The following is a 26,685-nucleotide window of genomic DNA, read 5'->3' as shown; positions in this document are numbered from 1 at the left end:
GTGGAGGAATCGCTCAGCATCGGCTGTGAGCAACTCGGACCTCTTCACCTACCACATGGTCGTCATGGAGATCGTCGGCGTCACCGGGTGCGTGATCTCCTTCGGAGGACTCTACGGTGCAGAGATGAACGCAGTCAAAGTGGGGACGGTTCTGTTTTCTTTCACCTGGTATGGAGAGGGATTGTTCCAGAACCTCACCTGCGTGGAGCACTTCCTGGCTGTCGTCTACCCCATCGCCTACCTGAGGCTGAGAAACAAAGACGGGATCCGGATCCGGAACGTCACCATTGGCTGCGTTTGGCTGCTCTGCTTTGTGGGGCTGGGTTTGGCTGTAGGACAATTACATCATCATGGATTCCTGCATCATAATACTGACCGTAACTGTCACTCCTTACTGCTGCCTTTCTGTTCTGTGGGTTTTGAATCAACAAGGAACATGGCAGGAGAGAGTGGACCAGTCAAAGCAGAGGGCGTTTTACACTGTGGTAGCCATACTGGGCGTGCTAATCCTGAGGTTAGCTTGGAGTATAATTTGGATTTTTAATCTCATACGAGCAAATACTAATTGTGTTGTGATGACGTGTGAGGTTTTGTTTAACCTGCCCAGTACGTTGGTGTTACCTTTGCTTTTTCTGCAAAGAGCAGGAAAATTAGCATGTTGGAAGAAAGACGACGATGATTAAGATCATATGGAGCCCCCTACTGGACATGGAGAAAAGGTTTTATTTTGCATTACCTCGCAATAAATTAGGAAATACAGTCTGGTCTATTTTGTACACAGTCACAAATGTTAATTTAAAATTGCAAAAATATATATGCATTTAAAGAGCCTCAGTGAAAACATATTCTCAACTCTTTGGTGCAAAAAAACTGAAAATCGATGAATTCACTGCATGTTTATGTCTGTTTGTGAAAGGCTGAGATGGAACAGCTCATGAAAACTACCAACACAAAAAAGACACTATCAAAACTGACTTTATTACCACAGAGTGAAAACAACTCAGAAATAGTCCAAATAGTTTGGATGTATTTTTTTCTTTCTTTCATTCTTGTGGAAAGTTTCTGTTTATATCTTAGAAGGGAGATGGAAAGCTCACATTTGGCCTGTTTGTGTTTGCATTTTGCACAATAGGTCTGTGGTTCATTTCTATCCTTAATATAGAGATATAAAACTTCAGATATCTCGCAAACGAGATATTAACATACATGCAAAAACCTCACAAAACCTCATATAACTACAGAAGTACGATGGCCACCGGTAAGAAAGACTTTCAGTATCCAGTTATGCTGCATGAACTGATCAGTAAGTTATTGACAGAGAACGCAAAACAGGGGGTGGAGTATCCCTCCTGTCCTCTAGGGGGCTCTGTAAGATCATATTGCAAAGGTAAGAGAATCTAAATGGATTAATGGATGGAGAATCTTTAGTAACGTTCAGAGGGTTTAGTTTCTGAATCCATTGGTTGTTTTACACCAAACAGGTTTAGACAATCTTGAGCTCTTCAATTATGTAGTAAAAGTTACATATTATGTATTATTGCACAGATTTTAGATAAATGTTAAAAGGTAGTAGGACAGTACTTTTAATATTTGTACAGTATTTCCCGTGTTGTAAATGTCTCCATAATGTACAGTATTTTATTCTTACTTCTGTTTTTATATTTTCATTTTTGCATAAATCTACATTTTTTTGACTTTCAAAAAATTAAATAAAGTAGAAACTACAAGTATGTATCAGAAATTAAGTGTTAACAAAAGTTGACCCGTTGTAGACAATTTGTATAATATAAATATTGAAGATTTTACTTAATTAACTTTGCTTTTCAGTTTTTTCACCAGCCATAATATTCATCTGTTCAGGCAAAAGAATGTATTTATTGTTATTTTTGTATATTATAAATGTAAACACACTGATGTTGATATTTTACATGTCATGGAAATCTGTCAGAAGATTTATGCATCTCCATCACATTAATGCATTGAACAATTTGTCACTTTATCCACATAGCATCATTTGTTTAATGCAAATAAACTGCATTTGAATTGAATCAAGAGGGGAAGCGAAAAACTCACCAAGTGCCTGATTTCAGCCGAGAGAAAGACGAGGAGCGGTGACAAACACTGAGAAGGTTGGTTTATTTTTCTTCAACAGGAACGCAGAATTTGTACAATATTTTTTCTCATCATAATAAGCTTAAGAGTAGCAATAAAAGATTATATAAAAAGTAGGTTAGGTAGATGATTATTTAGAAAAAATAGAACAGATGAAAAAATTAACACTGTAATGCATCAAAAAATCATATATCCAACATGAATCAATAGCTACAAAAATAAACTAGACTTCTGGCTGTTTTTGGATATAGTAGTAAAGGTGAAAGATCAGTTTTAGCAGAAAGTACAAAAGAAACACTGAATAAATGGTAAAAATGAAATAATTAAAGCATCACCTGCAGTATTCCAGATATTTGAATCTGAATGCGTAATTCTGACCCTGTGTGGATCAGAGAGAATCCACAGTAAATTCACATTTTAAACTCTTGAATCCAGTTTTTGTTTTTAGGCAGTTCTCTGGATGCACAATATATCGGCACCAACATTGGTATCGGCTGATATCAGTCATTTTTTAACAAATTGTTCTCGGTCCAGTAAATGAAAGTGGGCCGATATAAACAACTGATATTTAATTTATCTGTTTCTGGTTGTTGGTTTTTTTCCTCAAAGATGTCAAAACTGTTATGAAGTCTATATAGTTTAGGTAAATATTGGTTATCGGCCATAACAGCAATATTAATATCAGAAAGTATCAGATCGATATCGGACCAAATTTTCTTATTGGTGCTTCCCTAGTTGTAACGTCATTACATGGTTAAAAAAATCCCACAAATTCAAGAGGAAACAGTGTTGTGTCTGTAAGTGAGTTTGCTCTAGAGTTGAAGGACTGAAGGCACTGTTCAGGTTTGTCACCTCTCAACCTGGAGTGTCGGCCAGAATAGAACTCAGGACCGGATTCAGCTCTGGACCAAATGTTAGGGTGAGGTGCAGCAGATGTTTCAATGAAGACACCAGGCAGGATCCGTTAACTGTTCTGCATTCCAACTGTATTACAGATCTTTGATCCAGTTGAACATGGATGGGCATACATGTGTGTCTATACGAAGGTGTGTGTGTGTGTGTGTGTGTGTGCGTGTGTGTGTGGTTTCCTAGAATAAACAAAAATACAGAAAATAAATACATAAATAAAATAATGCCATTATACCTTAGATAAACTAAGAAGGAAATAGATAAAACAGAGTTAAGCTCAACCTCAAAATCAATATTAATAAGCAAACTAAGGCAAGTTAACTCCACAGTTAATAATCATGCCTCTACTCCAAAGTAGATATGTATGTTCAGCACAATGCTCTATAATACACACGTAGCAGATAGCTCGGACTTAGCAACAGATGAAAAAATAGCAAACGCATAAACTTCAAGTCACTCATTTAGCTGCAGTAAACACTCAAATATTGCAACTTATTCATCAATGAAGCAAACTTATAAGGACAACACACATATCTTGCAAGTCTTTCCCACGTGTTAGCGCAGTGGTTTGGTTACACAACTTCCCCACCAGATATCAGCCACGTTGCTTAGGCAAGGTGATGACATCTTTGATTATGAAATCCCTGCATTCTAAAGTTTTAACATGTCAACAGTTTTGTCTGTTCTTCTTCTAGGTAAGATGCCGCCTTCCTCTCCGTCTCATAATGAAACCACTCTTCATCCTCAGCTTTTCCAGACTAGCGACTTCATCCATTCGTACATGAAGTGCCTCGTCTCCAGACCCTCCGCCATCATCTTCCTCACGTTTATCATCGCCACCGTCTGCCTCCACCTCCCTCTCTCTGTGTTCATCCTCCATCAGTGGAAAAAACGCTCCTGCTCCTCATCAGCGCCGACGAGTCACTCTGACTGCTTTACCTTTCACCTGGCCAGCATGGAGCTGGTTGGAGTCCTTGGTTACGTTCTGACTTTCTGCACCATTTGCCAGGTGGAAATGCCTGGCTTGTTGGAAGCAGGGGTTCTTCTTTCCACCTACAAGTGGTTTGGAGAGGTGTTATTTCATATACTGATGTGTACGGAGCGCTACCTGGCTGTCGTTCACCCCATCGTGTATCTGAAGCTGAGGAATGGAAGATGGATCGGAATCAGAAACGTCGTTCTTGGTTTCATCTGGCTGCTTTGCCTTTTAGGAAAAGCAGCCAGCAAAAAAAAAAGGAAAAGCAAAAAAGCAAAAATTCACTTTTGGTAAAAGTGAATTTTTTCATCATCACAAATTACTGCTTGTTGGTCTTTTCTGTGTCAGTTGTTTCCTTTTGTAACTTTTCTGTGTTGAGGGTTTTGATGCGTCCAGGCCCGGGGCAGCAGGGTGGGGGCAGGGAGCGGGTGGACCAGTCAAAGCGGAGGGCGTTCTTTACCATTCTGACCATACTGGGAACACTGGTGTTGAGGTTTGCTTGGGGCCTCTTCTGGGCTGTGCTGTATTCAGGAGAAAGTTCTGACTGTATCCAAATGACCATTGATGTTTGGCTCAACCTGCCCAGCAGTCTGGTTGTGCCTCTGCTCTTTCTGCTCAGAACCAGTGAATGTGTGTGTTGTAAGAAAAACACCCAGTGAGTGAGATGGCAGCATTTACCTCAACTACACTGAAAAAACATCAAATATTACCAAGTATTTTTAGTCTAGTTTCTAGTGCATGTATCTTAGTACACTTGGAATAAGACAAAACTAACTTACAAGAATCTTTTCAGCAAGTTATAGGAGCTTCACTGTAAAAACAAAACAAAAAAAGTATCTAATTTAAGAATTTTACCATATTGATACGGATTTTAACGTATCAATATGGTAAAACACGTATTTGTGTGGTAAAATTCTGTGGCTGCCAGAATTTTATTGCCTAATTACAGATTTTACCGCATTTATTTATACAGTAAAATCCGTATAAATATGGTAAGATCTGTACTTATTCAGTAAAATACTGGCCAGTATTTTTTGCCATAATTTACAGTGTTATAAGTAAATAATTCCTTAATATTGACAAAAAGTACTAGTTGTATTTGCGTATAATTTTACTCATAACAAGACAATTTCCCAAGTGATCTGATACTTTTTCCATCAATATTAAGGCGTTATTTACTTGAAACAAGCTCCTTTTCTTGCTGATAAGTTACTTTTATGTCAGTTGTGTCTTAATTCAAATGTACTAAGACATTTGTGCTGGAAACTGAACAAAAATATTTGGTAAAATTGAGTGTTTTTGCAGTGTAGGTCAGCCTTGCATAAGCAACTGCTTCCTGTATGTGTTTGTGTTTGGATGTGTTCACCATTTGTGCATAAATAATCTGTTTGATCAATTCAAATAAAAAAGCACACATATTTTAAGTACTGTGTTCAAAGCAAGCAAAGATATTTGAACATACAGACTATTAGTTGTCCTGTTCTGTTTTTTACCTGCTCAATAAAAATACTAATAAAGTCAGTAATTCACTTCCTGTGTGTTTTGTGCTTTTCTTAAGTTTATTTTTATATTTTATTTGTGTTTTAGCATTACTTTGCTATCCACTGTTGTTGATATTTTCTTCTTTTGTAGTTTTGCAGAAAAACTTTGCAGGAAGGAAATGCAGGAAGTTGTTATGTTTTGCACATGTTCATTAGTTTTTCCTGTTTTCTTAGATTTCTATGTCTATTTTTTGCATATCTGTTTTTTTCTGCTTACATGATAACGACACTGGGGGGTTTTTGAACCATTGCGGTCTGGAAGCTGTTCTCAAAACAACGTTTTCATATAAATGTTCCTGACTACTCACTTACCTGATGATAGGATAAATTTAACCATTTTATTCATGTCCGCAATGTGAGAAAAGTTTAAAATGACTTATAAAAATCTAGTTCTTTGATCCCAAGCTCTGCTTTGTTGGACTGTAGACGGTGTGTTTGTTCCACGTTTCCCAAGGTTCTTCAGCCAAACATTGTTTACATTTTTTTTCTTTTAAAGTGGAAGCGTAATGCAGCAGAGGTTTTATTTGACTGACAGCAACGACTGAAGGCAGTGTCCATGTTTATTCACAGTACTGAAAGTGTAAGGAAATACGTAAAATTGATGTGATATTGGTAAATATCGGTTATCGGCCCAAATTTTCATATTGGCAAATCAATACTGAACAGGTTTGGTGAGAAGCAGCGACATAATGAGAAGTGATGAAGGAAATTTAACAGTGACAACATCAAGAGGCCAGGCAAAACCTCCTCCAATGAATAAAGTGACTTAAACAGCAGAAGCTTCATTTAAAGATCATTTGAATTAGTAGTTTTACTGTTTAATTTGAGAAAAATTTCGAACTTCAAAACTGTAATATTTAGAAAAAATCGAGGAAAGACACAATGTGTTCCTTTTAGCATAATTTAATGTAAAGCGCCCCCTGCTGGAGGAAACATTTTGAAGCAGGATGCAATGCATTTAATTTAAATTTAAAGGCCACGTTTACTTGGGTTAAGTGTGCAAATCTCTCAGTGGATTCATACATCTTCATCACATGCACAGAGTTTGTCATTTTACTTATGATCTATATGGAAAGTTTATGTTAATGCAAATGAGCCGGATTTGAATTGGATGTTAAGTAACAGAGAGGCTGAGCTGCAGGTTTCATCCAGCTGCCGGTCCAGGAGACGGAAAAGGAGCAGCGGAGCTTTTAAACACCAAGAAGGTCAGTCTGTTGGTATCAGGGATTAGAAAAGCAACATAATCTGACTAAAACCCAAATGTTTTCCTCATATAACATGAGAGTATATTGTGATTAAAGGAACTGAAAGTCTCTTGAAATGACATAAATTTGTTCTATAGCTACAAAAACTTATTCAGTCTAAATATAAAACAGAAATCTTGATGAGTCGATATTAGCTGATATGCTTATTGTAACAAATAAATGCCACAATGCAGGGGCGCAACTGCATATTATTCAGGTGGATGCGAAAACATAAATAAAGCTACATTTGCGTTTTAATGGCTGTATTTTGGTTTTTCTTCTAGATGTTGATGAACGTTTCTTCATCCGCTCCTCTTCCTCCCTCCTCCCCGCTCCTGTCTGACTACCTGATCTGCCTCAGCTCCAGACCGACCTCCACCGTGTTTCTTCTGTTCGTCATCCTCTACGTCTGTCTTCACCTCCCGCTCTCTGCGTTCATACTCCATCATGGCCTCCAGCACTGGAAAAAGCCCTCTTCCTCCTCCTCCTCCTCCTCCTCCTCAGTCAGTCACTGTGACTGCTTCACCTACCACCTGGCCGGCATGGAGCTCGTCGGCATCACCGGTTACATCCTCGCCTGCTTTGCCATCTACATGGACGACGCTCTGCAGGTTTTACGAAGCGGGACGTTGCTGTACTGCGTCACCTGGTTTGGAGAAATGTGCTTCCACATTCTGACGTGTGCGGAGCGCTACCTGGCCGTGGTTCACCCCATAATGTACCTGAAGCTGAGAAGCAGAAGATGGATCAGAACCAGAAACGTCGTCGCCGCCGTCGTTTGGGTGCTTTGCCTGTTTTGGGTTATTTTGGTTTTACTCAGATTATTTGTGCACTTAAATTTATGCCTCGTCATATTGTCTCTGGTAGTTGTTTCCTTTTGTAATCTTTCAGTTTTGGGCGCATTGATGCATCCAGGTCCAGGTGAGCAGGATGGGGGCAGGGAGCGGGCGGACCAGTCAAAGCAGAGGGCGTTCTACACCATTCTGGCCATACTGGGAACACTGGTGTTGAGGTTTGCTTGGGGTCTCTTTTGGACGGTGGTGTATTTGTCAGAGGGGGACACCGACTGTGTCACAATGACCATTGATGTTTGGTTTAATCTGCCCAGCAGTCTGGTGTTGCCACTGCTGTTTGTGCACAGAAAGGGAAGATTTCTGTTTTGGAAAAAGGTTTCCCATCAGCTGGAGCCACACTGAGAGAGGAAAAGGAATAAAATCACAAGAATAAACTCATAGAATTACATCTGAAATGAATTAAAATCTCAAAGCAATATATATATTAAAAATAAAGTTCTAACAGAAGAAAGTGTGACGAGATTTTTACATTTTTCTTTTATTAGTTTTTGACGTCTTTTGTTCTTATTTTATACAATTAGATGTTTCCAGAAGTGAGAATAAATCAGCAAAACTTGAAACTGATCAGTCCTGCCTTCTGTTTTTCCTCTCAAACTGCTTTTATTTTGAATTTTTATTCTTATTGGACAAGATATTAAATGCTAACGCCGGGGTGTCCACAGTGTGGGTCCATTTGTGGCCCTTGGAACGATTTTCTTCATAATTCAAGAATGCAAATGTTTTGTCCGTCCTTCTGATTGCTTATTTTCTTGTTTTTAAAAGTAAATAAATTGAATCAAAAATCAAATCAAATGGCTTAACTTGACACAAAATGTTCAGGTTGCAGGTTTTTGTTCTGGATTTAATTTCTTTTAGCAGTAAAAACAAAACATCCAGTGACATTTACTGAAATGCACTGGATGTTTATTAAATGCCAAAATGATTTAATAAACTAAGCAACAGTGACCCGTATCTGGATCTTGTTGTTGAAAAGAGACAAAAAAATCTAGAAATATATGATCAATCTGAAAACTGGTTTATATCTTTAGCTTTTTTTTTTTTTTGTTTAATCTGGGAAACCTGCAAGAACATTTCAGGTTTAAATCTACAATGATTAATTCATTAAAATAATATGTGCTTGGTGTCTTGCTGAGAAGGTAAAAATAAAAAACTAAAAAATATATTTTGGAACAGAATCATTTCAACTTGACATTTTTGGCCTTAATGTCAAAACGTTTGTGTGCGAATGCAAGAGAAATAAAATAAAACATTCTGTAAACAACAGTATAATGTGTTTGCTATAATATACTGACCTCTGTGTTCACAGTCATGACAAATGGCTCCTGTGATCCATGTTTGTCCATGACATGCATGCTGTTGGTCGTCTGTCTTTGAATCCACTTGACGTGTCAATTTGTTAATGCAAATAAAGAATATTTGAATGAAATATTGAAATCAGAGATGAAGGGAGAAGCAGCAGATTTTCACCAGCAGTTCATCCAGCAGACAGAAAGAGAGACGGGAACGATAAGAAGGTTGGTTTTATTATGAAATTCTCCTATTTTAGGTCACATCTGTGCAGAAAGGTAAATTACTGCAATGTTTACATATTTTTATTCATATACAAACAGGTTCCAGGTAGAAATACTCTTATAATCGAGTAATTGCCTGATGTTTAAAAGAAAAAGACAAAATGTTTGCATATTTATAAGAAACTAAACAACAATATTAATTTAGAAAAGTGCTCAGCTATCATCATTTAGTTGTGATTCGTGTGTGCTGCGTTTATTATAATCTTTTTTATTATTTTTATTAAATTTTATCTTTGTACTGTGGACCTTCCTGTGTCCAGACACAGGAAGGTCCACAGTCCAGACTAAAGATGAAACGGTGTCATCTGCATCGGTGGTTCTGTGGTTTAATCTGTTTTCCTTTGAAAGCAAGAAACTTTCCAAAAAGCTGAAGAATATTTTAAATCAGTTTTATTTTAAGACTCCGTAATAGAAATACATTTGTCTTCTGTCTTACAGTCTTTGTTAATTTTGGCGTCTCTTGGTTGAGTTTTATGAATTTTTTTCTGTATTTTGAGTACTTTTTCTGTTGTATTTTATATTTTTTATGAGAATATTGTTCCAACTTGGAAAAAAAACCTATAAGCAGAACAGCAGTCACATGTTTTATCCTTTATTTTATTTCCCTTTGGGATCAACAAAGTATTTTAAATTTGACCTTAATGCTTCATTGTGACATCAGTGACATAAACATTTGTTAAACTTTGACATGACCATTTGAAAACTCTCAAACACAACGTGATTCTGTGTGCTTGCACTAAGTGCTGCCTATTCCCACAAAACACAGAGCACCAGCCGCACTCGGCTCCTACAGACTAGCGGCGGCAGCAATTAGCAAACACCTGATTAAACTGCTGAACTCATCATACGACCTTCTTCTCTGCCCAACATCCCTAAGAAAGGCTGTAAATGGCATAATGGAGGAACACCATTGTGATTACATGCTGAAGGCGTCATGTTGGAAAGAGTAGAAACTTCTTAAAGAGACAGAGGCCTAATTTCAATTCGTCAAATTGCAAAGTAAACTTTTTAAGGTCATTTTTGACACATGCAGCATTTTGCTCTAAAATGATACTGTGTGGCTGGAAAATACACAATTCTGGCCCTTTAAGACTGTAAATTACATGTAAACTCTTGTACTGCTTTATGTTCTCCTCCAGGTGTGAGGGCATCGTCTTCGTCCTACAATGAAACTGAGTTTGATCCTCAAGGTTTCTCAGTGTTCACCTTCTTGTCTACCTACATGACCTGCATCGTCTCCAGACCGACCTCCTCCATCTTCATCTCGTACATCATCATCACGGCGTCTCTCCACCTTCCTCTCTCTCTGTTCATCCTTTATAAGGGCTTACAGCAGCTGAACAAACGCTCGTCTTCCTCAGCCCTGAGTCACTTTGACTGCTTCACCTTCCACCTGGCCAGCATGGAGCTGGTTGGGGTCGTTGGTTTTGTCCTTACGTTCTGTGGTATTTACAGGAGAGAAGTGGGTAAAGTATTAGAGGTAGGGACCCTGATGTTCACCTTCACGTGGTTTGGAGAGCTGCTCTTCCACCTCCTGACATGTTTGGAGCGCTACCTGGCTGCTGTTCATCCCATCTTTTATCTAAACCTGAGAGAGAGAAGCTGGATCAGAATCAGAAATACGATCACCGGCTGCGTCTGGCTGCTTTCCTTTCTCCTGGTCAGCTTAGTCAGCGCCAAGCTGTTTTTCATTGTTAACTTTAGCTCCCTGGTTTTATCTGTAGCAGTCGTGTCCTTTTGCAACCTTTCTGTTTTGAACGTTTTGGTTCGTCCCAGGCTGGGGGAGCAGGCGGACCAGTCAAAGAAACGGGCGTTTTACACCATCATGGCCGTCCTGGCGGCGCTGCTGCTGAGATTTGCTTTTGGGGTCTGTTGGGTTGTGATGTTTGCGTTCGGACAGAACGACTGCGTGACGATGACGATCGACGGTTGGTTCAATCTGCCCAGCAGTCTGGTGTTACAGACGCTGTTTCTGCTCAGGACAGGAAGTTTAGTGTGTAAGAGGAATATTTAATGGCGGCCATGTTGATACTTACTGTGTGGGTTGTAGGTTTGCTTTACCAGGGATTAACTCTCACACTATTTGACATCATTAAACACTGTTGATGCTGCAGCTGCTGCTGACTGTTTAGTACCTGAGTTACTACGGCAGTTTTATGTTGTTTTGATGTATTTCTTAAAGGTGTGTCTTTGTGTTTTCCTTTGTAACTGCTGTCTGTGAATAAAAAAATACCTCTTTACTTACATAAATGGCACCATCTCCATCGCATCTCTACTTTGTCTTTAAAAAAACACTTTGCATGTTTTTATTTTGACACCATAGGCGCCTTTTAATGCAGCTGTTGTAAGTCGTGGACTTTAAATCTGAAAAAACACAAACAAAGTCACTTTTTTGTGTATTTTTAGTGATCTACTTAAAGACTGGTTTCTTTTAATGATTGTTCATGATTGTAGCAGCTTTAGAAAAAAATAGAAAAAGAACATTTTAGAAATTAACATTTATATGCTGAGCTGTATCTGTCAATATAAAAGTGAATAAATAAAAGGTTTAGTTTGTACAACTGTGGCCTATTTCTTTTATTAAACTAGAATTTGTATGCAATCCAGGTGTGATGTATAATTATATTTAATAAACTGAAGTGTTTATTTGTTGCAGTAACTCCATCACTAATTAAGCAATTGATAAAAAATATCATAATTATGACTTAGATATTGGCCATTGTAACACAAAACAACTTTGACAATATTCCCAAATGTTTATTGTACTTATTTAACATGTAATTCTTCCCTTTTTCTTTAAATGTATCTAAGCAGGTAAGTTGATCTACAACAAATTCTCATTTTAAACAATGACCAGTTCAGAAAAATGAACATCATGCAACCAAATATCATACAGCAGAAAAATAAACAAATAAATATAATAAACAAGTAAATGAATATAGAGCCATATTCATACTGACTAAACGGACTATGATATTGTCACATTTCTAAAATGTGACTTAATTTTTTTAAGTAATTTTTTTTGTCAGAAGTAATTTTGGCCAAAAGGTTAAAAAAAAAAAATAAATTTAAAAATCTTCCCAGCAGCAAAATGGAACAGAAAATGATCTACAAACTCTTGGGGTCGTCACAGCGATTAATTTATCAGAGAGTAAAATGCAAATATTGTTGGAAATATTGATGAATGATCAAAGAGTTTTGGCAAAAATAATTTTACAGATGAATTTATACAACTTCATTAATCTGCATGTATGAAGTAATGAACAGTTTATAATGTTAATTGTAGCAAGAAGTGTAAAAAGGAATCTGCATGTCAGCTGGAACCCAGAGTTCTGATCTGACCCGAATCAGAGCTACTGATGCTAGCAACTAGCAACAATGCTAAAGTTAGCTAAGATGTAGTAACACGTGGGTTAGCATAGCATGTTGACGACCAGTAACTGCATAAAGTATGAGCTGAAATTAGTGTAAGTGCTAAGGTTAGCTGAGATGTTAAGTATGTGGGGCATCATTAGCACAGAGGTGTCCAAAGTGTGGTTCAAGGGCCCATTTTTGGCCCTTGAGATGATTTGTTCGGCCCCTGAAGTTAAGAATGGTAAAAAATTTGGCCAAAAAAAGAGAAAAAGAAAACGATACATAACCCAACAATTTGAAAACTGTCACTTTGTAATGAGTTGTGGGGTTGGCTGTTGAGGTAGAGGCGGTTGGACTCAGGTGGTAGTAAATAAATAATAGTTTTAATGCTGATCTTAATAAGTCCAGGCAGCACAGACACAAACAAATCCTCACACCATTTCTCTGTTAAAACGGCAACAATCCAGAGCCATGTTTATGTTTGGGATCTTTAATGATATATAGATTTTATAAATACAGGTTTTTAATAAATAAAAGTTGTATTCATTGTTGAGGAAAAACAAAAATAAAGAGAAAAATCACAATAAGCTATTTCTATTTTTTATTTAATGAATTTTGTCAGCAGTTAAAATGTGTCAGTTTGGACTTTTAAAGTCTGCCAATACAGTCCTTCCACTGTTTAAAGAAGCTTGGCTGCAATAACACATTTATAATAATAAACAATGATCGAACCATCACCTACTATGCTTACAATGCACTCGTTAAACACAGAAAGAACTTCATACCTTCTCCCAATCCAAAAGACAAGAAAGCATCTAATAGCATGGGAAAATATTTGGCCCACCATAGTGATGTAATTTGTTAAACTTATCTTTTTAAACACTGAACTGAAACCAAAAATAGCAATATATACATTCAATATGCTCTACAGTAAAGCGAATAATCACAGTTATAGTCATAAAATCAAAATATCTAAAGCTGAAGTTATCTGCTGTATCTGTTGTCTTTTCAAAATAAAAGCTGCAGGTGCCCATGTGACCTCCTACCATTCTGAAGTCCCGCCGCTATTTTTTACCGCAGACTGATTTCTTGTTTCTGTGCAGAAACAGCAGCGGTAACAGCAGAGCGCTGGGCAGATTAATCCAAAGGCTACATGTTATCAACATACAACCCAGATCATATCGATAGGTATAAATCAGAACCCAGATCAGATCCCAAACAAACCTCAGCAGTAAGACTCCCAGTATGACCATAATGGTGTGAAAAGCCCTCTGCTTTGACTGGTGGAGCCTCTTCACCTCTCCATCCGGCTGTCCCGGGCCTGGACGAGTTAAAACACGGAGAACCGAAACGCTGCAGAAGGAAACGACTAACACTGACAAGATCAAGGTCAGTAAATTCAGCATCAGGAAGAGCAGGCTGTCGAACATCAGACAAGCGCCGATTAACGAAATCAGCCAGACACATCGAATGCAGATGTTTCTGGTTCTGACCCCGATTTCCGATCTGAGGTTCAGGTAGGTGACGGGACGCACGGCGGCCAGGTATCGGTCCACACACGTCAACATGTGGACGAGCACATCTGCGATGCTTGTGAAGTTAGACAGCACCAGGCCGCCCACTATTACGTCATTGCGATTGATGCAGACGGCACAGAAACTCAAGATGCATCCGGCGACTCCGCTCAGCTCCATCGCCGCCAGGTGGTACGTGAAGACGTCAGAGTGGCTCGTCGACGCCGATGAGAAGGTGGACGGCTTTTTCTTCCACTGCTGGAGTCCGTGGCGGAGGACGAGGACGCAGAGCGGGAGGAGCGAGGAGACGTAGGCGACGTTAAACATGGAAAAGATGTACAAGTTTTCTCTGTAGGTCAAGCAACGCATTACTAATAAAAAAGTGGAAAGATGAGAGTCGTTGGAGGATGAGGATGAGTTCACCGACATTTCTGGAAGAGGAACACACAGTTTGATCCACTGGAATCTCTCTGGTTTATAATAGTATCCTAATAAAGGCTCACCTCCGTCACTTCATACTTTCGTATTACAGAGAAAATGAATTTCTGTAGTAGCAGCTTTTTTGTAAATAACATACAGAGCTCTTTAAAAATCCACAAATGTGTTTTTTTTCTGCGTATGGATGAAAGTTTTCATAAAGTTTTTTTTTAAAAAGAAGAGAACTCACCTGTTTGCTTTGAGTCTTCTCTCGTCTGTCTCTCCACCTCAGAGGACTTGATGCGTCTGTATATCTTCGTCTTACACAAGCTCTCTTAGTCATTGTTCACATTAAATTCATTTGCACTTTATTTGCATTAAAAACCTCAGCCACAACGTCACAATGATTGATGATATTTAAACAACCTTGGCCTAAACTATAATAAACAGATCACAGAAGTTCAGATTAATGATCCTTTCTGATGTACCAGTCATGTAAACACTGGTTTGAAAGTAAAATCATTAAACTACAGGAATATTATTATGAATGGGCTGCAAGTGTTACTGTTAAGATTCGGGTTGGTGTGAGTGCTCTATCCTATAGAGGATCTTCGGGGGAGAGTTCTGACAGGCTGGCGCACCGGCAGCTGATTGGCTGGTGGACTTTTAAAGTCACTCATCGCTCGATGGTCCCGCTTGTTGGTCAGACTCTAACCAAAGTTTATGTTATGGATGTTTTAAGAGACTTCTAGTAATATTGTGTCTTCCCTCAGAACCCGACGAGCTGTGGGAATCCAGCCAGGAACCAAGTCCGGACATTGTGATCGCTTCCCGCCCGGACCGAACATCTCCGCCTGCCGCTCCCGGATCCCAGCCTTTCCCCTCCGCGCTGCCACCATCCGAGAGACAGTAAGTTTATCAAGATCTCTCAAACTCCGGTCCTTACTAACATCTCCCTTCTCCGAACAGAACCCGAGCGGACCTGGAAAGAACCTCCATTAAGCTCACACTGATCAGTATTCTCTGGTTTTATGTGTGAACTTGCATGTGGGTCAAGAAACTAAAATCCAGCATGACAGTTTATGATTTGCATCATCTGAAGGCGAACGAAGTGACCGGTTAACAAATAGATTCAAAACACTTTCTCACCAAACTCTCCTCTTCCTCTCATTTAGGCCACCTTAAGACAGACATGGGTAATGTTCAAAGCATGGCTGAAAAGGTCAGCATAAATACTGAAGATTATAATTTTCTCATGTTAATTTTGAGCTACGTTCCTGCAGGGAGTCACACGGTACATCTGTGCTTTTTATATAAGTGTCAGAGAAAATTAAGTCATTTCTTATTTGATTGGTGAAATTCAAGGTGTCTGAAATAATGAAACTATTTTTTTTTTTAAAATGCCTTTCTTGGTGAGATTTTTCTTCATAAAAAAAAGGCCAAATTTCAACTAATGTATAATTTTGCAGGATTTTGTGGATTTTTATTTTTTACATTTTGCAATGTTACAATCATCAATTTCATTTGATTTGATTATGATTCTCTGTAAGAGACCAAAACAAAAATATAGAGATCTGAAGGGGAAGAAAATAGTACTTTTTTCACAAGTAAGAAACCTGGATAATTGAGTTTGTATTCAGCATCTTGTAGTAGAGCCACTTTTTGCTTTGATTACGGCTCCACTTCTTTGTGATTTATGTCTCTTCCAGCTTTATTTGTCTAGGAAGTCATTTTTTGTCCCTCTTATGATTGCAAAAAGCTCCAGCTCTGTTAAACTGGACATGAACAGGATGCAAAAACACCAAATATTATCAAGTATTTTTAGTCTAATATCTCACTTGAAATAAGACAAAACTAACTTACAAGTATCTTTTCAGCAAGATGGAGGAACTTGTTTTAAGTAATTCCTTAATATTGATGAAAAAGTTCTAGTTCTATTGGCAGATAAATTTACTTGTAACAAAATTTCCCAGTGAGTGAAATAATCCTCTACATCTTGCTGATAAGTTACTTTTAAGCTAGTTGTGTCTTATTTGAAGTGTACTTAGATATTTGTGCTAGAAATACTTGGTAAGATTGTGTGATGATGCCCCTCTGGTGCGGCGCATGGGGGCGCCGCACCAGAGGGGGCGTCAAAACCCCGTCTGGAGGGGCGTCACGCCGATGATGCCTTCGGATACACTTCACCGCGCCTTTACGCTCCTTCACCTCGCGCACATGTAAATGTAAATGTAGCGAGTTTTACTTTTCACGTGTTGGAGCGACCGCATGTTTTCTACGCTCCTTCACCCTTTTGTACCTTCCTTTTTTTTTAGGTGGGGGGGGGGCGCCGATTTCTGTTTTCGCATCCACCTGAACAATATGTAGTTGCGCCCCTGACCCTGTGAAGGCATGTTCGTTGTAAAATGGTGAATTAAGTTACGCCTTATATGGGACATTTTTATGTCCGGTGCTCAGTTCAGGCGGATCACCATGTTGTGGTATTTTTGTAAACGTACCAAACTCTTTCCATGTCTTGATTCTGGACTGGAAAGTTGTTCAGCCTGACTTTATTTTTAAAAACTTTCCCTTGTCATTTCTAATGTGTTCCTGGATGTTTATGATAATAATTTCTCTAACAAACCTTCACAGAACATTGAGATTGGGATCAAAATTGTGCAGCTTTGCAGTGTGAATTATTAGGACAGAAGAGGCTGAATATAACTACATATATTCAGATATTTATTTAGGAAGTATTTTAGTAAACTGTGTATCTTTTTGCTTTTACTTCACATATATTTTGTTCTGTTGGTTGGTTCTCCCACTAAAATCCACTGAAGTGTTTCCTTTGGGTTAAAATCTAAAAATGTTCTTTTCCCTTTCAGATGTTGTCATTTTCTTCAGCCTCCAACGACTCGGTTCCTGATCCTCACGTTTCTGCTGGCCATCCTTACATCTGCTTCTACTCAGGCCCAGGACGGATCATCTTCACCGTTTTTAAAGTTGTTCATGTCGTCACCATCCTCCCTCTCTGCACCTTCATCCTCTACTTGGGCCTCCAACAGATGCAGAAGAAGACGCCGGCCTCCTCGGCTGCGACGAGTCACTGTGACGTCTTCACTTACCACATCGTTGCCATGGAGCTGATCGGGGTGATCGGGTTCTTCCTGAGTTTTTTTGGAAACTACATGGATGATACTAATGTCTTCATTTATGGTTTTATGGTATTTTCTGTCACTGCATATGGACAAATATTCTTCCACATGCTCACCAGTGTGGAGCGTTACCTGGCTGCCGTTCATCCCGTTTCCTACTTGGGCTTGAAGAACGAAAAAGGAGTCAGGATCAGAAACGTGACCGTCGTCTGGGTCTGGCTGCTCTGCTTTGCATCGATAGGTTATATGACGACTGGAAGTTACATCATCCTGGATACCTTCCTGAATGTTTTAGCCACAGCTGTCATCTTCTTCTGCTGTGTTTCTGTTCTGTTTGCTCTGATCCGTCCAGGTCCGGGCCGGAAGAGGCCTGACCAGTCGAAGCAGAGAGCTTTCTGTACCATTCTGGTCATACTGGGAGTCCTGATGGTCAGGTTGTCCTTCGGACTGGTTTGGGTTGGTTTGGATCTGACAGGAAATGCGGCTCGGTGTTTAACTATGGTTTGCACTACAGGGGTTAACCTTCCCAGCAGTCTGGTTTTACCTTTGCTGTTTCTACACAGAGCAGGAAAATTAGCATGTTGCATAAAATAAAACTAAAGATTAAATTAACCCTTTCATGCATGAATTATGATACTTTGTGACTGAATTTTTTTTCCCCTAATTAAAAAAAAATAAAATAAAAAATTTAAGGCACAAAAAAAGGTAGGAAAAAAATTAATTTTTTTAGGTGATCAATTGTAATTTTCTCCAAATACAAAGTTATTTGAAAAACACATCAGTAATATTATTCTTTAGAGGTGAGCTGATGTCACAATATTATTATTTTTTTTTCTGCTAGAGTCGTCTACAGTATAGAGGAACCGGGTCGGTTGGCATGGTTTTTTTTTTTTTCTTTTTTGTCTGTCGGCCATATTGGATTTAACAAAAATAATTTATTGTATTTGCAGCTGATGGCCAGTAGTTGATTGTGTGTTTTATGATGCATTAGTGTCCACTTCAGTGGTCTGTGAGCTTTTATAACATACAAATCCACAAGAAGCACAAGAAAATAGCTTTTAGAAAGCTGTCCACTGTAGTCAATCAATCAATCAATCAATCAAATTTTATTTGTATTGCACATTTCAGCAGCAAGGCATTTCAAAGTGTTTTACATAATTAAAATAAAAACAGCATGTGACATTGAGTAAACAGTGAGAAAGAGAGAGATTTAAAAAAAGATAAAAACATAAACAGTGAGAAAGAGAAATAAAAATAAATTAAAGTAAAGATAAAGAGATTAAAATAAAAATAAAATAAAAACATTATCCACATGAGGACTTGCCCTTATGGGGTCTCCTCGAAAATGAGAGGCTCTACAAGCCTAGTGACCACTATGCATGAAAGGGTTAAATTTAAAGCTTTTTTCTTGGGTTGCATGTAGATCAGCTGCAGCTGATTGTTTTATCAGGTTAAGAAGCAGAAAACTGGGATCTTAAAAATGAAATATCAACTTATCTACAGTTAAACGAAAAGGCTTTTCCACCTTACTCTTTGTTTTTTAAAACTTTTAAAAGGTAGGTTCTGTTTCATAAAGAGTAGGATTTTGCAGCAAGTGTTTTGACTGTTAAAATCTGTTTTTCCAGGATTTTTCTTCACATATGAGAAAGTTTTTTTGTATTTTTTACATTAAACTTTAAAACTATTTAACTTCGAGGAAGAAAATCATCAGTTAGAAGAAGATCCTGTAAGCTGGATATGAATATCCAGCTTACACTCAGAACTGGATATTCTGAGTTACACTCAGAATATCAGTGGAATAAGTTCTGAGTTACACTCAGAACTTATTCCACTGCTTTGTTTAGCATTTTAACAATGCAAAACAAGTAAAATGCTAAACATTTTACTTGTTAAAATGTTTAGCATTTTAACAAGTAAATCCATAGATTATGTGCATTTACTTTACAAATATAACACAACCTGCTGACAGCTGCAGCTCTAACATGCTGATTCCTGCATTAGCCATCAACACGGGAAGCACCAGGTTTACAGTTTTGTGATAAATTGGTTCAGACGTTCTCTAGTAGTTACAATGAACAGAAACTGTTTACATCATGAAGATTGTTATACTATTTTAATAAAAAAAAATGTTGAATAGATTTTTGTTTTCCCTGTCAGAAAGAAAAAATATTAGATGAGGCTTTTGTCGATCTTATTGTGAAAGATTCTGGTTGGCGCTGCACCAGCTGATATCGATTTGCAAGAAGGGGCACAATTACTTTTTTTTATTTATGCTATATTTCAGTCGGTGTCACAACATTTCATGTCTGTTTGTGCAGCAATATGTCACTACATTTTAATACATCTTACTTAATTCATCTGACATTTATGGTTTGATTTCTTTTGCATGTATCGACTAGATGGATTGTTTCTTAGATCTGGAATTGAATTTTATGTCAATTTCACCTGTAGAAATGAATTTACTTGGACAATTTGTGGCGTTCAACATTTATTTTAACTGCTTTTTTGTGAATTGGTGGTGAATAAATAAATAAAATCTAATTAAACTGATTTCACCTGAAAATGTGCACTTGATTAACAACATGCTGAAGGTGTTTCCTGTTGCTTGGAGAAGGTTGAGGTCCTTCTGTGTAAAAAAGGCTGGAATGAATTTTAAAAAAATAACTAATACTGAAAGGATTGTATGTAACTTTTCTTCTTTCTCTTGAGCATCTTCAAACCAAAGCAGATTCGAGTGACTGGGAATGATGATTGTGAATTTAACCTGATCGAAACATTGAGTTTCCCGCCTCACCTGTTGATTTAAACGTAACTTTGAACAAAATGGAACCGAAACAAAGAAGTTCATTGATGAAGAATCAATTAAACTGAACTGATACAAACCAGAACAAATATAGATGCAGATACTTAAAAACCACTTCAATACATTCACCACTTTTACTTTTTGAAGACTTTATATTCAGATTAAAGAACAGTCATTTAACTTTATGGTCATTGTACACAGAGTTGTGATATAACTGACAAAAACAACTTATAAACAAACTTATTTGTCCAACATGAATATTTAAACAGTTTTAAACAGGTAATGTAATCATTTTTTAAATTCCAAAATTAAACCAAAGGATGAAAATATGTAGAGCTCAATAAAATATAACTAAAAAATAAGTTATTCTTTATCATGGGGACTTTAGGACTTGGTTTATTAAGTTAGTTTTGGTGATTATGGTGAAACAGTTAATTTTAGAGTCTTTGATGTTGCTACAGTACTGACACTGACTCAGACATCTAGAGTTTTGCATTAGATTGATTAATTTAATATTATTGTTACTAAATTAACTCAAACTGCTGCAGCTTGGTATTGGAAATACCAAATTGGTATGAAAAACACCAAACTATATCAGACAGTGAAGTGAATCTTACTGTGATTTTACAGGATCAATCTATCTGTGACATACTGTGAGGACGGAGTGGATTTCACAGAAAGCCATGGAGTAATTTAATTTCAAAGGCCTTTTCAGGAGCCGTGGCATTGTTACATTTTTCTACACTTGAAATGTGAAAAGTTGCATATTTACATTTATGTCCAACTACAACTAAAGTCACAAATTTGTGACGTTTGGAACAACAATAATCAGGTTTAAGCTGTTGGTTTATTACTCCTGTACGTTTTACACAAAAGTAACAGAAATCAGGACAAACGGTAAAAGTTTGTTGTATGATAAACAACATGCATGCTTTAGGTTTTAATCATTTAGGATTTTGATTTTAGGCAAGCAAACTTTCCTGCCTTTTGCAGAAACAGGGCAGGTAAAACCAGACTGCTCGGCAAATTTAACCAAACATCCATCGTCAGCATCACACAGTTCAGGTTTATACCAAGCACAATCATTGCAGCCCAAGCTATAGCGAAGGAAAACCGCATTGCCAATGCTCCCGTTATGGCCAGGATGGTGTGCAACGCCCTCTGCTTCATTTGGTCAACCTTCTTCTTGCCCTTCAGTTGTTTAGCTGGACCTGGACTGATCAGAGCACGGAGAACAGAGAGGGTGCAGTAGAAAATCGAGGCTAAGGACAGGATCAGAACGCAGAAGTTTAAAACGATGAAAACAAGACCAGCTGTCATCAAAGCCGTCTCTACAACGCCAAGCAGCCAAACGCAACAAACACAGACATGTCTGATTCTGAATCCTCTGTCCTTTTTCAGGCTCATGTAGGTGAGAGGATGAAGAACGGCCAGGTAGCGATCCACACACGTCAGCACGTGGATATAGACCCCCCCAAAAGAAGAGAAAGACAAAATGTTGACCGCTGTGATTAACACACTCCGGTTGCTGTACGGAGCACAAAGACCCAGAACACATCCAAACACACTCATCAGCTCTATGACCGCTAAGTGGAAGGTGAAGAAGTCCGAGTGGCTCATGGATGAGGCGGAGCGATTGTTTCGCCACCACTGCTGGATTCCACTGTGAAGGATGAAGAGGCAGAGCGGGAAGAGGAGGAAGATGTTGGTGATAATAAATGAAGTGAAGATGAGGACGCCGGGTGTGGTGAGGAAGCAGGTGAAGTCTGAGAAGACAGATGCCTGAGCAGAGGAGGCGTTGGGACGTGATGGGAGGTTTTCCATCGTCCCTGCAGGAAACACAGTAGGAAACGGTTCAGGATGCGTTTAGTCAAACTCTGGAACAAGTGTCAAACTCGAGGCCCGGGGGCCAAATCCAGCCCGCCGTAGCTTTTTATGTGGCCCTCTAGATTCTAGACTAAACACTAAATATGCTTAGCCATCATGTTATCAATCAAATCAATGCAGCTTTTATCTGTTTACTGGCAAATTCTATCAATCAGTTCCTCCAGTTTGAAGTTCGCATTAAATCATCAAATCCCCTCATGTTGTTACATGAATTTTACTCCAAAACGGCCACAATCTTTCTCACTTGTACTGAACAGCTGCCTCAGACTTTACTGATGTCAGATTATAGTCTATGATTTATACAAAAAGTAATGAAGCTCACATTTATAATATTAAAGAAATAATGTAAAATCTGCAGCTTTTCTCTAAAGTAATGGAAAAACTTAATCCTGGAACTTTAATGTTTTGTATTCAATAATAACAATAATGAAATACAACATTAGTACCAACCTTAGCTGTTTACTTCCTAGCTTTGTCTCTGTGCGTCTTCCTTTGACGCTCAGGTTTTACTGCACCAACTTTACCTCCGTCTGTTCAGTGATTATTCAAATGTCTTTGATTTGCATTCAAAAAAGATTTTCACTGTTAAAATGTGTGTGACAAGGAACAGATTGGATCAGTACACATGGATACTTCATTGTAACACTGGTGGCCAATTGGATTATCCTGTTTTAATCTTCTGCTGTAAATTTGATCAAATTAAAAGTATTAGTGGTCTGTCAGTAATCAGAACAGCAGATTTAATGCAGCATCATGTTAACGTCACTCGGCTAATGAAAGGTGCTGCTTTGCAGTCGGATCATGTTTACGTTCAGATAAATGTTTAAAATCTGAACCTCAGATTTACTGATTTTTTTATTTTTTTTATTTGTAGAGCAGATTCTGTCCTGGTCTAAATAAACTAATGGATGAAATAATAAATACAAAAACAGGTTTTAACATTTTTCTGTTTTTTTTTATTTGATGATGAATATTGGGTATTGATGTAATTCACAGAAAGACTTCAATGGCGTTTATTTCTGATAAAATCATCAGAACCACTGAGAAACTGACAAAGGTCGTAACTTAAATGTTGCATGTTATGTTCAATATTAGATCAATAAAATAAAACAACTCCATGTTTAATAGATCCTACTTTTCACTGATCTATTTCCATGTTGCCAAAAACTCACAAATGTCTATTTTTTGTAAAATTTCCCTGTCCTGTGTAGAAACAGAAGCGGTAAAACCAGGCTGCTGGGGAAACACATCCAACCATCAACTGTCATCAGCACACAGTTATAGTTTTCTTTTGCAGCAACTAATATGGACCAGGCCAAGGAGAACAAGAACCGCAGGGCCAGCGGTGCCTGTATGGCGACTATGGTGTAAAACGCTCTGAGCTTGACCGGGTCCACCCTCCTGTGGCCCCGTCCCTGCTCTCCCGGACCCGGACGAACCAGAACACAAAGAACACACACAGTGCAGAGAAGTACAGTACCGAAGGAAGGGATCAAAATGGCAAAATTTAAAACCATCTGAATACATCCAACGCTCAGTAAACCACTCATCACAACGGAGAGCATCCAGATGCAACCAGCGCTGATGTTTCTGACTCCTCGTTTGTTCTTCAGTCCCATGTAGACGATCGGATGGACCACGGCCAAGTAGCGGTCCAAACTCGTCAGGACGTGGAAAAACATTTCCGCCACGGATGTAAAGGACAAGCTGCGGATTCCTAGGAGTAAAATGTCTTTCTGATGAGTGTAAGCAGCGCAGATGTTGAGGACGCATCCAGACACACCGACCAGCTTAACAGCTGATAAGTGGAAGGTGAAGAAGTCGGAGTGGCTCATGGACGACGCCGACCGGCCGCTTTGGCGCCACTGCTGGAAGCCGACATGCAGGACGAGGAGAGACAGAGGGAGGAGGACGATGACGTTGGTGACGTTGAACGAAGTGAAGATGAGGAGGCCCGGGCTGACGATGAAGCATTCAATGCCTGAAGGAGAGTAGCTGGAGTTTGTGGAGATAATCTGAGAAGAGGAATCGTTGAAGTCTGCCATCGCACCTGGAAAAAGACGGTTTACGAAATGTTACGTGTATAAAGCGCTGACATGTCTACTGCCAAAAGGTGTACAATGTGCTGCCCAATTCAAGAGTGAAAATGTTTTCTCTGTCCTACTGATTGCTTGGTTTCTGGTTTTAAAAAACCAGTTAGAAATAAATAAATCAAATTTTGAAAAATCTAATCAAATGGCTTAATTTTGTCAGACAAATGGGAAACTACAAGGTGCATCACTAAATATTCATGCAAGTTTTTGTTCTGAATTTAATTTCTTTTGGTAAAAAGAAACACAAATAAACATGCCGTGACTAAAATGCACTGGATGTTTATTAAATGACATGGCCATTCAAGTAACGTCTTGTTACTGAAAAGACACAAAAAAAAATCTAGAAAAAGATGATCAACCTGGATTTTTTAAAATGTTTTTTATGTGGGAAGCCTGTAAGTTAATTTATGTTTGAAATCTACAGTAGTTAGTTAAAATATTGTGTGCTTAGTGTCTTGTTGAGCAGGTAAAAATATAAAATATATTTTTCAATTATTATTAAAAAGAAAAGTGCAAACCCTGTGTGGCCCTGAAGTATTTTCAATTTGACATTTTTGTCCCTAATGTCAAAAAGTTTTTTATGGAGTTACTAAAAACATAATTCAAACCTTATTAATCTGATTCATAAAGGTGATATAATTTTTTTTAAAACTTCACAAAGCCTCTTTTCCACATAAAAACCCCCAAATCAATTTTGCCATTATCCATTTAAATGAAATGAGAATAAAACATGACGGCGGCACCAACCTTGCTTCTTTTTCCGAGCTTCGTCAGTTTGTCTCTTTTTCACGAATCAGAATCGCATCTAAAGTTATTCTGAACGGTAACTTGCAGTTCTGCTCCACCTGTTTTCTTCCCTCTAGTTTTATTCTTAATTTGCATTGAAAACGTGTTGTCACTTTAATAAACTCTCAGCTGAAGGAATAAATCAGCTCAAACTATGGCTTATGCAAAAAATAGTAATAAAAATAAAAAATAGGTGCACTTGCTGAATCTCAGAGTCATTTTTTGTAAACTCCATTTGTGTAATTGACTGACATGATGTGTCACGATTTGTTGGTGGTGAGGATTGTGGTGTGAAAATGAAAGTTTTAATGACGTTTACAGATGAGTACAGAAATCCAGGCAGCACAGGTGAAACTGGGGCAACTGGGGCTGCACAGTGGCTCAGCTGGTAGAGCTGTTGCCGTGCAGCAAGAAGGTTCTGAGTTCAATTCCTGGCCCTGGTCTTTCTGCATGGAGTTTGCATGTTCTCCCTGTGCATGTGTAGATTTTCTCCAGGTACTCCAGTTTCCTCCCACAGTCCAAAAACATGACTATCAGGTTAATTGGCCTCTCCAAATTGCCCCTAGGTGTGAGTGTGTGTGTGTGCATGGTTGTTTGTCTCTGTGTTGCCCTGCAACAGACCCCACCTCTCACCCAGAACGTTGGAGATAGGCACCAGCAACCCTCCCGACCCCACTGAGGGTGTAAAGAAAATGGATGGATGGTAGCAACTGGGAATCCTCCCACCTGAATGTAGACGCTGACGTCACCATGACGAAGGAACACAGACACAGCTGGGATTAAATGCACAAGGGAGCAATCAGGGAAACAGGACACAGCTGGGATCAATCAAGACGACACAGGAACTAAACTGACTAGAAAACAAACACAAAATTTCACTTCCCCACATTATGTAATGTAAACTCCATGATGTGTATGCCTTTGTTTTTATTTAACTATTTGAACTCATTCTGATTAGTAGTGGCTACAATATAGCATGAAATTGATTAATATTCTTATAAGACAGTTCTGAGAACATAAATGGTATTGATTCATTTATATGCATTTAGAAACACGCAGAGAACAAGACAGAGAGTTTATTAAAACTTTAAGGTGATATTTAAGCCAAACTGATTATGTATATTTCCATTTCTGTAAAAATAACCTTTCAAATCATATGCATAATAACATTCATTTCTCACAATGCAAATGCTTACAGACGTGACAGAATAAAATGAAAGATGGATGAAACAAACAAAACATGTGGCTTTTCATCTGATTCACTCACCGTCACTAACAACAAGTTGAGTTTACAGACATGACAAACGATTTACAGCACAATCGAAACACCTGCTTGTTGATTCATCAGCATATCTGGAGCAGATCTGAGAGTTTTATAGTCATTAACCCAAATGCTAGACTTTACACTGCAAAAACACAAAATATTACCAAGTTGTTTTGGTTTAGTTCCTGAGCAAATATCTTAGTACACTTGAAAAAAGACAAGACTA

General features: G+C 38.3%; 1 protein-coding gene across 1 annotated transcript; it reads left to right on the top strand.

Annotated features, from left to right (window-relative positions):
• The first annotated feature begins 14,950 nt into the window (after nucleotides 1-14,950).
• Nucleotides 14,951-18,229, top strand: LOC103149166 (uncharacterized). The gene is made up of 2 exons (XM_007568196.2): nucleotides 14,951-15,401; nucleotides 17,357-18,229. The coding sequence occupies exon 2, from the start codon at nucleotides 17,357-17,359 to the stop codon at nucleotides 18,218-18,220; it is 864 nt and encodes a 287-aa protein (XP_007568258.1). The 5' UTR covers nucleotides 14,951-15,401; the 3' UTR covers nucleotides 18,221-18,229.
• The last annotated feature ends 8,456 nt before the right edge of the window (nucleotides 18,230-26,685 follow it).

Source organism: Poecilia formosa, unplaced genomic scaffold (genome assembly GCF_000485575.1).
Source record: "Poecilia formosa unplaced genomic scaffold, Poecilia_formosa-5.1.2 Scaffold218, whole genome shotgun sequence".
Taxonomy (NCBI): Eukaryota; Metazoa; Chordata; class Actinopteri; order Cyprinodontiformes; family Poeciliidae; genus Poecilia; species Poecilia formosa.
The sequence above is the reverse complement of the archived record's forward strand: the minus strand, read 5'-3'. Positions and strand labels throughout refer to the sequence as shown.

Coding starts and splice junctions, on each gene's coding strand:
- LOC103149166 (XM_007568196.2), top strand. CDS start 17,357: ATGTTGTCATTTTCTTCAGCCTCCAACGACTCGGTTCCTGATCCTCAC.